Below are 13,462 nucleotides of genomic sequence, written 5' to 3'. Positions count from 1 at the left end.
GCAACACCAAACTCCACTGTACTCAGAATTCCATGTGCATTACTATAGGCTAAAGATCCCATTAAGACACAGATTAAAGGCTAATTTTACAGCAAGGTCTTGCTGTCCAAACACATCAGTGCAGCTGTAAAACTGGGATCTCTAGGGTATTCAGTCTTCCTATAAGGTCAGCTCTTGGGAACTAATCAAGCAGCTGCTGTACTACCAAAACCTTTGCTTAAGAGTTTAATCAGCAAGCCCTGCTACACAAGATACCAAACCTTCACAGACACTGCCAACTGCGGGTGCGAGAACAGTGCTCAATTTCCATCACGTACATCTCACTTGAGCACCCACTGGGCAGATACATGGTCAGGTGCTCTAGCACAGGCTGCTTCACCAAGGAAATCAGTTTTCCCATGATACAATACCCTTCACACATAGTGCAAAATAAAGCCTTCTCCATATCCTTAACTTCCCTCCCAGTTTACTCCAATACTGGTTTCCTTACATGGTTTCATACTTTTGCCTTAGGAGACTCATGCAAAACCTTCAGACAAAAGCTGTGCATCCACCTTGATAAGCGGATTCCAGACCTCTTGGCAAAGCTAAGGGTTAAGAACAGAACTTCCATTAACGTTCTCCATTACAGCTGCCATTCTCTTAACATTAGTTTGATCGATTGAGCACCTCCAAACTATAAAAAGAAAAAAAAAAAAAGGCAGTTTGTATGACTAGTGTCTCTGAAAAATGAGCATACTCATTTAAAACGTGTCTTCCATACATGGTTTGTCAGAGATTTCTTTTTTCTAAGAAGGCAGAAGGTGGTTGTGTTATTCAGCATTCCAAACTAGGTACAGAACCTACAACGGCCATGTTTCAGTAGTGTTTCTAGTCCAAATGATTCAGTAGCTAACATCAACATTTGACTCCTTCGGCCTATAGCTCCTCTGTTTGGACTGGCTAGTTTACAGCATTCCTGAGCCAAGTAATTAGCATGGGTCCTACACCACATGCAAGGGCCATAAAGAAAGGATAAAAACTTTGATTTAACCCTCTGGCAAACTTTAACAGAACACTGCCTGTTTTTCTTCACTGCAACATAATATCCTTCAGATTCTCTTGAAGGATCGTGTCCTTCACGGCATGAAACACAAAGCGGATGTTTTCAGTGTCTATGGCAGTGGTGAAGTGATGGAAGAGCGGCTTACTACGATTTCTCCTCTTCCTGTCAAAGCACTGCACCAGATAACGTTGAACATCTTCTAGCCTGTGAGGGTCGCCTTTGAAGTCCGAGAAATACTTCTTAATGCTGACAGTCTTTACCTTCTCTACAAGAAGATCCATCTTGTTGAGGAATAGGATAATAGAAACATTAAAGAAAAGCTTGTTATTGACTATTGTCTCAAAGATATTCATGGACTCCACAAGTCTATTTGTGCGCCTGTCTTCCATCAGAACCTGATCGTATTCACTAGAGGAGACCATAAACAAAATTGAAGTTATTCCATCAAAGCACTGGAACCATTTCTGACGCTGAGATCTCTGTCCACCCACGTCCACCATCTTGAAAGGTATTTTTTTAATGATGAAGTCATGCTCTACTATCCCTTTGGTGGCTTTTCTAGCCAGCAAAATATCTTGTTTGCTGGGGAAATAGTTCTGTAAGAGAAAAGGAGAAGAGCATCAAAAAACAGTCCTTCAAAAATGCTGGCTATTGCCAGAATATTGAAACAATAGGAACAATCAACAGGAGTCATGTTTTGTTTATTAGTAAGTGAAGAAGGAATACTAAACTTTAAGTAATGAGCTGTTGACCATTTATCTCAACACATTTGTAGACAGCTACAGAAGATCCTGAGACATACAAGAATAAAAATATAGGACCAATGCACTCATTCACACTTCTCTGTTTCAAGCCTCCCATTTTCAGGCTGACACCTACTTTTTCACCATGAAATTCTTAGCTACAACATAATTTAGGAAGTGTTCAGTAAAACAGATCAAGTCATCCCTGAAAGGCTGTTTTTTACAGTTCATTACTCTTACAAAGGAGATCTTGCAAGCTTTAGTGGAAGTACTTCTCCCAGGTTCACACTTATGACCAGCAAGTACAGCAACATGTTCTACCATAGGCTGTGGCCCACCCCACCACTGTACAGATTTGTTCTTCAGAAGCTCATCACTGTTACTATTTAGGCACTGTTACTATTTAGGAAAGCCATGTCCCTTCTTTCTCCTCCAAGTCTCCTGGCAGATGTTTCCATTACAGATTTGAAATCCTACAAGTGCTGGCAATTATTTTTATCTCGTAAAGTTTCATTCTGATACCTCAAGTAGCAGCATCCATCAGATCGTCAGGAAAAGTGAATGAGATCCAGAGGCTGTATAGAAGGACTGATAAAATACATGCACAAATACAACTTCCATAAACAGTATTGGTCATTTGCCAAAAAAGATGAAGCAAATACTAAGCTTCAGTTTCATAAGGCTGGAATTTACTATTCCTAAAGAAAGAACACTGATGTTATTTAATGCATTATTAGAAGAAATTCCAAACATCAAATCCCACTAATCATAGCACACCCAGGCTTCAAATATCTCTTTGAGCTCTTTTGGTTCAGAAAGAGAAGATACATCTTACCAGCTGACCGATCCGATCCAGGTTATCCAGGAAGTATTTCACCGATTCACCCTGTGGAAAAGGAATGAGACAGGAACTAAGCTTTTTTTTATAGGATAGCCAATCCAACTAAACTATAGCCTTTCACTTTCCAATATGCATGGGGGTCTAACAGAGCAATAGCACAAGTGGAAGCTTGAACAACAGCCTGATATGCTTAGGAGCTGGAACACTAGAAGGAGTACATAGTTTAAGTCACGTAAACTGCTGGTAACGAAGTGGAGCTGCCAGAATATACCACCACCATGGAGGTAAGGTAATATTTCTTCCACAAGCAATTCCCTACAGGTTCTAGAAGAATCAGAGTTGAATAGAGATTTCACTAAATGCTCAAATCTAGCTAGTGAATCTTTACAATGCAAAGAAGTGGTGCTGAAGTCAGTCTTTTGGCACAAAGAATTACTTTTCTCCTTGTATGATGAATGCAGTTAGTTGCCACTGGGTGGGAGCAAAAACGAAACATGTTTGTAAGAAACCAATGCATTTTGTTTAAAATTCATAGCCATGAACAAAAGCATATCCTAGACTGGTTGGCATTTCTTTAGAAAAGGGAAAGATTTAAGTCACCTGCAATTTGTGAACATTTAAGCTAGACTTGCTTGTCAAGAAAAGAAAAGAAAAAGCGAACATTCTGAAGGATTTATTCTTTTACAGATAGTTTCCCTTTTAGGTTCATTCTAACGATGATTTGCTCATCTTGTACAAAATCCTTTAGCAGTTATTTTGAGAAGAATACAGACAGTGTTTACAAAGAAATTTCGCTCTTATGTGAAAATGCATGAGGGTCTTTGTGTTTTGCGCAGTATGGGGTTTTTCTCTCAACAAGCCTGCCCATGTATCGCACTCAAATCAAGTGCCACTTCGTATAAGTGGATATAGGAAGACCTTCATGTACTTTGTAGAAGTAAAAAGATTGTTTCCACATAGATGCAGACTTTACTTCTGGAGTGAAATTCTCTTTGTCAGAAGCCCATTCTCATTGAAACATTTCCCTTTCATTTCTTCAAATGAAGATGATCTGTTCAGTAAGAAAGTATTCTTCATTGTTTAAGACACTCGTCTGTCCTGGGTTCAGCAGTAGTGGTCATTTTTCTTCTTAGTAGCCAGTGCAGTGCTGTGTTTTGACTTTCGGCATGATGTTTTGGTTTGATCAAGGACTTTGTGAGCCTCATGCTCTGCCAGGGAGGAGGGGAAGCCAGGAGGAAGCAGAGACAGGACACCTGACCCAAACTGACCAAAGAGGTATTCCATACCACAGCACGTCATGCCCAGGAGGTAACTGAGAGTTACCCAGAGGGGCTGGGACAGCAGGGTTGGAGGAGGTATTGGTCGGTGCTTGGTTGGGTTGGGAGGGGCAAGTTATCAGTCAGCTGGTGGTGAGGTGCTGTATTCTCTTCCCTTGTTATTTCCTTTATCATTGTTATTATTGGTGGTAGCAGCAGTGATCTGTGTTATACCTTAGTTACTTAACTGTTCTTATCTCAACCTGTGGGAGTTGCAATTCTTTTCGATTCTCCTCTCTGTCCCTCCGGGAGCAGGGGGAGGGAAAGAAGGGGGGGAGCGAGTGAATGAGTTGCCTGACTGGGTTTAAACCACCACAGCGTCTCACAGTTGTAGCCATGTTGTAAGAATGATATAATGGAAAAATCCTGCTGCCTTTTAATCACTTTAGGCAGCAAATCACATTATATCACAGACCAGGGCTGTGTTGGTAACTACCCAACCGACAGTAGGTGCCCTCACCAAGTCACCAGTTGAGAATGAGAACGTTCTCAAAATACCATCTCAGATTCCAACAGCAATCTAAATTCTTAAATCATCCATTCTCCTCTACACCATTAGCAAAACAGATTTATTCCCTTCCAGTACAACCGCAAAGAAATGCCAGCACAACAGCTCACCCTGAAGAATCACACTGGAGATCAGAGGATATCGGGTACTGTGCAAGTACATACTTTGCACCTAAAGCATAGACAAAAAAAGGCCGGCAGCTTATTATTTCCTAACATTTTAAACTAGAAGTGCTTTTTCACAAAGGAGAGAATGCACACATATTTGCAAAAATCTACCCTGTATTACAAAAGATTTACCATGGATCACTAGCAGAAAAAAATACTTTTTTTTTTGGGGGGGGGGGGAAGTTTCCAAAGAGCGATTGCTCTAAGAGCTTCCTTACAATCATGAATTTTCATAAGGTGAAAGTAATTTCCTGTATTTTTTGGCACTCTGTTGGATCAGTAGAGGTATCGCAGACCGTATGAATAAGAAAAGTTCTTCCTGTACAGCATTAGTCATATTAGGAGATGGAAGAGACCAAAAAGAAAAGGTCACTGAAGATTCAAACCCCCCCCCCCCCTTTCTCTATCTATTGTGCTTCGTCCTACACAATGCCTTTAGATGTGCAACAAGGCTGCAAACTGTCTGTCTCTGATACAACTTATTCCTACTTTCTACCCAGTTGCTTTAAGAGTCCTTGCCTTGTCCATATCCCCTCCCACGCTGAGCAGGAAACAGCTGTATGCATGTAAACTGCTGGGACACACAAGCAAGTTCACCTGATTTACAGCTTCTGCCTCCCCCATTTCCTGCCCCACACATCAATCAGTTTAACATTTTGCACATTTATAAGAAGGTAAGAAAATAATCTAATGAAAGAAAAATACGTGTTCATTTCTGCAGTGATTTAGGGAAGCTGGACTTCCCTAGGCTCTTATAGAGCCTTTCATAACATTGTAATTAAGCCAAATAACTCATTCTGGCTAATTTTGAGCAGTAATTACAACACACCTGGGTAATGCAAGTCAGGTTGCTGGAACAGGTGTGAACACCATATGCACGCTCTGACAGATCTGAAGAGGTCCGAATAGTCTCTTCCAGCACAGAAGTCAAAAGACATCCAGTACTTAAGTCAAAATACCTGCTTCCAGTCAAAACAACAAATCCCTGATAAACTCCAGAGAGTCTAAAGTTAAGAAAGGCTCAAAACATTAAAGCACACAAACCTGAAGGGAGAAAGCCCCCCACCCTAAACAACCCCAAATGGACACCACATACTGAAACTCCCTACTTTAAAGATGATTCCCTGATCAAGTCCTGTGTTATGGCTTATGGAATTGTGGGTTCAGCTCCTGCTCCAAGATTTCTCACACAACCTTGCTCTACAGCTTAGTCTGATTCACTGAAAACTTGGTTACTGCTGGGAAATCCATGGGGTATTTCAGTTCATGGAACAGGCCAGCACAGGATAACTGCAGATGGCACCAACTGACCTGATGAATAATTTGTAATGTATTTAAATGAGGAAAACATGGAAACTCCAAGGGTTAGGGCTGCTTTGTATTTGGATTTTTAATTGGAACAATTGTATTAGCTGAACATTCTGTTATCTTTTTTCCTTTGTCACAATGGAAAAACAGCTCACAATATTAGTTAGCTCTAGAAGTCAAATTTAGTTAACTTTATAAAGCTGCACTTGAATGCAATTCTGAATTCAGTTGATAAATTATTATTTATACAAAGCTATCATGCTTTAGGTATTATACACGCATAAAACCACACGTGCATGTCTACATATTTAAAAACATAGTGAATTTATGAATTGCTTATCAAGGTAGGGTTTCCATTTGAGGCAAATTAACATCAAAATAAAAGCGGATCAGCTTTTGATAGTTCAAGACACAAACAAGCTGGTTTATTAGCTTTTTCAGTGCAAATCGTTAGTGTTTCTCCAAAGTCATTTAGCCATCCCACTGCACTCAAAAGCTGGCTCTGCACTTCAAATGCTCTCATTTCCCAGATCTCAGAGTTATTTCTGGTTTACTGGCATGACTTCCTATAGAAGTGGTAGCCAATACTTGCAACTGATTCATCAGATACCAAATTGACAGACTGACAACTTCAATCACAGTATTTTAACAGTTCTAGTGGGGAAAAAAAAAAGCTCTTTTGAACATTGCAATCTATTTCAAACTATGCTTGCAAGCAGAAAAATAGAAATGAAAGCCGTCCAAATTATATTTCAATGCCTAAAGATAATCACATCATAGTGTGCTCACTCAAACAAGCAAAAAAAAGGTCCAGGTCAGATACGTCAATCTTTTACAGGCTGCTGCGTCACGGAAAACTGTGGCAGCTCAAGAAGCTTCCTCAGATCAACTGCGTTCACTGAAGACTGTTGAGCTTTTGTCTTTTCAGATTTAAAAAGACCCAAATCTGTTATTTCTCTGTTAGTAAGTAGCCCGTTTCCTTTTAGAAAACACTCTAACAATATTCATAAATAATATTCTTAAAGTCTGAAAGACATCATTTCATTTCAACCAGCACGGTCCTTAGATACAAAGCAACAAAACATGTCAGTGAAGCATGTCTGTACTTACGTTTGTTTTGTTTGTTTGTATTTTTGACTAATAGTTTATTTCACATTTGAAAGCTCTATCAAATCCTGATGTGACCATCATCTATATTGCTGCTAACACAAAACAAGCTAGCTATGTTTTCCATCCTCCTTGATAATAAATCACAATGTCAAAACCCTGTCTGTCATCCATGCCCTGTGTTTTCCGGAACAGTGGTGGGGGAAGGAAGAATGACCTCCGAGTTATGAATTTTACTCAGTTCAGATCCTCCTGTTTAGTACACCAGAGCATAGCATAGACCATTAGTCTTCCTCAACTTCTTGCTCACCACACAAGTGTTACCACAAATGCTTGGATGATTCACTCTCTCACTGCTAATCTCCTCTCCCTCTGCAATACATATCCTCTGAGTAACGGTTTTGCCAACTGGGACCAAGTGAAGGAATAAGGGATGCTGTTCCCATTGTTCAGTAGGATGAGTCACTGCACATCTGGGAACTGGGGGAATCAAGAAACACAAACAGAAGGCCTAAAATGAGCCCACAAGTTCCACAATGCAGCATCACAGTTGGATCTTTATTTAAATTAGCATTATTTTTTTAATCTGCCCTATCTGCAGTATAAAGCTTGGGGAAGCCAGAGAAAACAGAACAATTTGCTTAAAAACTTACTGGTGGAAGAGAAAGGGGGGAAAGGTAAAATATAAACATTCACTCTTGTTTCCTGAATTAGTGTTGAAAGCTCTTTTTTATATGCTAGATTATTTTGAACAGAGCTTTCCCAAGGGGGAAAAGCCACACAACTGAGAAGGTTTTATTCTATATAGTTTGTACTATATGAATGTCATCCTAACATTAGCTCCAAATAAGTCACTATGAAAATAATTGAATTTAACATCTCTGTCCCTTCAGGCTAGGTTCATAGCACATAAGAAATCTCCACACAGAAATACTGTAACTAATCTGGCATCACTTCCTTCGCCATCGATAGCCTTACTGCAAAAAGCAAGCAGAAAACACTTGGGCAGAGATCCCAGAGTACTAATTCAATGAAAAATAAAGGCACAACAATGTAGATTGCTTTAAAATACCCAGACACTCTGTAATAAGAAATGTTCTCCAAGGCTATAGTTTAATCAACTCACTACATTAACCCTCAGCCAGTTATTCCATGCGACAGTTGGTTCGATCATAAACAGCAGTGAAACATCCTATTGTCCAGTTCCCTAAAATACAGACTCATTTCAAACTGCATTCTCAAATGCAGTTCCGTCTACATTCTGCTCTAAACTAAGACTTGAAAGAGGACCCTGTGTTCCAAATTGGCTTTTTTCCTTCCCTTGTCCCAAGGCCTTTTTGACATAATATTAATTTAGCCCTTCCTGATCATTCTGTCTCTAGCTGCTAAATTTAGAGTGCACGATTTAAGGTAGACCTGTCAGTCTTTGCTTGTTTCAGATGATGAATTAAACCACACAGGATGGAAATGTTATACTTTAAGGAAGCGTCTAACACAGATCTAACAAGATTCCCACAAATACAGCAAAACACACGGAGAAATAGAAACTGCAACTGCTCCAAACTGCAGCTGAATCTGCAAGATGAAAGCAACAGTGACCCAAATAAAGCAGTGTTTGTATCCCACCCTCCATTCAGGAGATGTTAAACACTCGGCAGCAGGGCTGAGAAACACAGAAGAAATCCCAGAAAGAAGTTTGGGAATCTCCCAGCCTTTAACCTCTGAGATCTTGGATACACAAATGGGATGGATTTAATGAAGTACTGACACAGAATTTAATCCAAAGTTGGCCTTTCTATAAGGTACTATCCCATCAGGGCTACCAGAGACACATACTGACGGAATGCAATCCTAATGCTGACTTTCAGGACTAACATGCAAGTAAAATGTACGTTTTTGAGATAATTTTTGAGACAAGACCTCACCTTTTCTAAGCTTTCTGGGATGTTGGTCACCTGTTGCATGTATGGGGTTTGAATGTTATCATGTCAGATGTTTAATAAAAGGAAGCTATACAAAGCAGAGGCCCAAGGACAGAGTTATTAGCACAGAAAAATGGGTAAAATAACCAGGAGACTGGCAATTGAAAATGTTGGAGATGTCAGATCAGCCAAGTTTTAGGTACTGAGATTAGAATCCGAAACCTCACCAGCACAGAGACACAGGAAATGCTTTTCTTAGTGAGAACTAGTGGCCGCAACAAGCAGGTTAACATCCTGCCACAATCATACATATATCCCTTGACAATAAGCACACAGACATGGCTCCAGGCTCTGCACCCTGGTTTTGTCCAAGGGGAGCAGTAGTCCTTTACAGACCCCAAAAAGCCAGGGTTAAAATTTTCATGAAACAAACAACTTCCCCTCCCCAAACCTGCAGGCTCCTCCAACAACTTACTTCTAAACCTGCACTTCCATTCAGCCTCACTGGTAACAGATTTACTACAGCCAGAATGTGTGTCTCTCCTCTGTGACAGCTGATGAATTGAGTATTATTTTCCAAGGACATAAACAAGTCTGTGCTTGTTAAGAATTCACTCAGAAGGATGCTGAAGTAACCTAAATTGCCCTGAAACGCTCATGCCCATTCTACTCCATAATTCTGTTCTACAGATAGTCTACATGCTGACTGGGCACTGAGATTTACTGACAAAAGACAAACATTAATTCTTCATTCAATCACAAGTTCCAAGGCAGAGACCAGCCACTTCTGCACATTTAAGCCATACAGAATTCCATCCAATCTCTCTAGTATTGTTTAACTTCCTCCTTAACAACAGACTGAGCTACTGGCTCCCATCCCGCAACTCCAGTGCTTATCCAAGTTGCTGCTATCTGTACCCTACAAACATAACGACTACAAAAAAGTACCATGTGGTTCCAAGCTTCTAAAAAATACCTTTTTTTTTTCTATTGCCTAGTCATGCAGTATAGGGATCAGAAGTTAAAGTTAGAAAAATCAGTTTTTCTTAGCTCAGTACAAGCAAGCAGTGCAAAACTCAGTTTGTCCAAGTCAGGATGGCTTTCTATAAGCTCATCCTTCATGCACACAGGCCAAACTGTATACTTTACAACATATGGATAAAAAACTGCGTGCTAAATTCATTATCCCCCATAAAGTCTAGGCTAATCTGAGCTCCCACATCAGTGATAAGACTTCTGGATCCCTGTGACAGAATGAAATTCTAGCCTTCCAGCTAAGAAACACTCTCAACAGGAGCAGAGCTGTTGTACAGAAGGGCAACACCTACATGTCTTAGCTATTCCCAGCAATTAAATACAGCAACTTTCTGAAAGTGCTGCAAGGAAAAGCAAAAAAACACGTTTCTTCCCTGAAATTCTAGGTGCTTCTACATCAACAGGATGTAGAGAAATTACTCTTGATACTATGTTAACAGTTCTGTCCATTTGTCTCAAATACGCAACAGTGCCTCAAGGAGAAAAGGAATTTTCTGTTAATAGACGGAGGCAGGCCCACCCAAGACTGCAAGCTTCAAGAAACATTAACAAAAATCCCCATTGTTTTGGTTTTACTCCTACTTACTGTTTCTTCATCACTGCTATTTCTGCTTCACAGATTTGCAATGACTAGAAGGAAAAGCAGGTGCAAACAGCAGAGAAAACAGTACTGGCCACAAACAAAAATATGCACAGTTCAATGCAAGAGGGTTAAATGATTGCCTTTATTTTTAATTCTGGAAACATCCTTAACCAGACTTGCACATTAGCCACAGTGATTTCACATTTCTCAGCCTTCACTGACTAGCAGCTAGCAAGCTTCAAGGAGTGGATGCAAGGGGATATATACCTAATTCATGTGGAAGAATCATGGTTATGTTTAAGCAATAAAAAACTCTGATAACTGTATCCACCATCATCAGCATGCCCAGCTCACACACACACACTCATCCTGGCAAGAGTGCATGACAGACATAGTCATAAGCATCCCATGAAAGGATTCCTTCCTGTTTCCCTGCCAACTGTCTAAGCGAATGCATTGTCTAAAATAGCAGCCAGAACCCTTTCATCTCAAACACCGGAGGTTCTTCGTGAAGCTGAACTAACGCACGCCAGCTCAACTTCTCATTCCAAGCACAGCCTGCTACAACGCACAAGAGAAAGCAAGTGAAAGCAGCAATCTGCCACAGTGAAAAGAAAGTCCTGAGCTGTAAATGGAAGGATGGATCCAAGATTCTGGCCAATGACTAGCAAATTATCCCGTTTATTCTCAGTGGGCAGCTGCCATGCAGAAATGGGCATTTCCAACTAACACATCAGAATTTAGAAGCAACTGAATGTTTTTACAAGGCACCAGGAACGATGCACAATCACGTTATTATGTGACCCTAGTCCCATGCTTTGTTTTCAGCAGCTCAGTATGCAAACCTGAAACTCCCTTTGTTTACAGAAGACATCTGCAGAACTAGAACATTGATCAAAAAAAAACCATTACCTTATGAATTAAACTAGTCAGCAGTGCTGATTATCTGATCAAGACTAAATCACAAGTTTACCACCACATTTCCCTTTCAAATCTTATCAGATCAAGGGATGGGAAATAAATATCTTAGATCTCGTGGGCTGAACAAACAGCTAACACCAGCCATGAGAGAATGTTGAGCTTGGACTTTTCCATGGCAGGTGGCCAGCTGGAAAGCTAAGCAACTTGAATGCACTTACAACAGACATAACCTTGAGTATCTCCGCAAACGGTGTTTCCTACTCCACTTTTACATCACAGCACTTGTTGAAAAAGTGCCCCAATGCTGCACTTGCTGTGGAAACAACAACAAATTTGTCTATGTTTGTTGTTAAAAGGTGGATATAAGAATTGGAAAGTGTCATTTATTCCTTATATTTCTTTTTAAAAAGATTGTCTCATTTTGTATGTATACAACCAAGATACCCTTGGATGTGATGCAGACCAAAATGGTGGTCTTGCAAGATTTAGAAAGCTGCTCAGGACCTGAAAGTCAGTGTTTATGCAGAAATCAGACCAAGATCAAATGCAAGGTAAGTCTCAGTTGATCTCAGGTGTGCTATTTAACAATTTGATTCTGATAAACCCAAATGTACATGCAGTAGAGAGGAGAAAAATAAAACTCCACCTTTCTTGCATTACTCAGGTTTCACACCTCATCATTCCCCAGGAATCCTCAAGCCAGTCTCTGTGTCTAATTTTCACAAATCATTTGTCCTAGAAACAAAACTTCCCCATTTTCAGGAATAGCTTGGTATTTGTTAATTTTAAAAGGTTGACCAACTTGGAACTCTGAAGTGCACTGTTTTTTGCCAGCTGTTACTATGTGACTCCTCAAATCAGTGGAATTTCATAATGTATACTTGCTTGTTCTCAGCACTGAGAAGTTACTCAATATCTCATGTTCACCCACTTACACCAACACTGGCATTGCCTTGTCTGACCTTTCCATGCACCTGTAAATCACTACTGATCAAGCTGCCTCATGGCATATGCCACAAATGAGTATTTCTTTAGTTCACGGCTGTACTTTGGGTCTGTGAGAGAGGGTTTCACCCAAGTGACTGCCCTACCTATAACCTCCTTTCTCCTGCTCCAGTGCCAATGTTGCACGTTGAGTGCAGATGAACTACAGTGAACCTTAAGCCACCTTTGGTGATCTGAAACAAACGTCAGCTTCCATTGACAAACAAGTTCTTTGTGATCTGATTTACAGTCATTATCTCAAAACATTTATTTATTCATACCCAATCACGACGATCAATTAACCCAAGTATTTTCTCCCCCACTGAAGGTTGTTTCAGCATGAGGACAAGGGAAGTTCTTTCAAGTTTGCACTTAAACCTTGGCACTACTGATGCTTAAGTATGAAGATTTAGTAACGTAATCTTTTTATTTCATGTCAGAGTTTGTTCTTTCAGAGCATCCAAGATCGCTTTTCCCACATTTTTCACTTCATTCTACCACATGACTCCCATCATTACTTTCACTTATGAAACCAAAACTGGAATGGATTTACCTAAGCAGAAGCATAAAGCTGTTCAGATACTGGTTCACTAAAGGATTAAACATCCCTGAGCAAAGACCCACAAGGTGAGATGGGGCTGGTAACTGCATGAACAACAACTGCACTAATGTGCAATGCCATCCTATTTTCATGTGCACTTAAGCCAAATCCTTTGACACAGTCCTCAATCATAAAGTCTTGAAGCTGAGGCTTATTAGAAATTACCATGGAGGAAAAAAGCCCACAAATAATTTAAATCTTGCATCAAATGGAAAGCTTTATTTTGATTCATCCTCATGTACATCTGATTTAAACAAATTAAGCACTGAGCACCTGAACACAAATCTAACATTGAAATCAACAATTTGAAATAAGTGACTTAGTTTTCATCCTTAAGGCCTCATCTACAAGTGTAAATTACTCAAGCCACAGTGGAAAATG

The 13,462-nt window shown here is 40.0% G+C and overlaps 1 protein-coding gene across 1 annotated transcript in view; it reads right to left on the bottom strand.

Moving 5' to 3' along the window:
- Positions 1-767: 767 nt before the first annotated feature.
- GNA12 (G protein subunit alpha 12) overlaps positions 768-13,462 on the bottom strand; it is a 38,243-nt gene continuing 25,548 nt past the window's right edge. The window contains exons 3-4 of the mRNA XM_062613574.1: positions 2,624-2,674; positions 768-1,641 (exon numbers count right to left, since the gene is read on the bottom strand). Of these exons, the coding sequence (XP_062469558.1) occupies positions 1,072-1,641; positions 2,624-2,674 (621 nt within the window). The 3' untranslated portion in view covers positions 768-1,071. The remainder of the gene's footprint in view (positions 1,642-2,623; positions 2,675-13,462) is intronic.

This window comes from Pezoporus occidentalis, unplaced genomic scaffold (assembly GCF_034315485.1).
Source record: "Pezoporus occidentalis ecotype Australia unplaced genomic scaffold, CSIRO_AGI_Poc_V1 ctg169, whole genome shotgun sequence".
Classification (NCBI taxonomy): Eukaryota; Metazoa; Chordata; class Aves; order Psittaciformes; family Psittacidae; genus Pezoporus; species Pezoporus occidentalis.
This window is presented reverse-complemented; position numbering and strand designations above follow the sequence as displayed.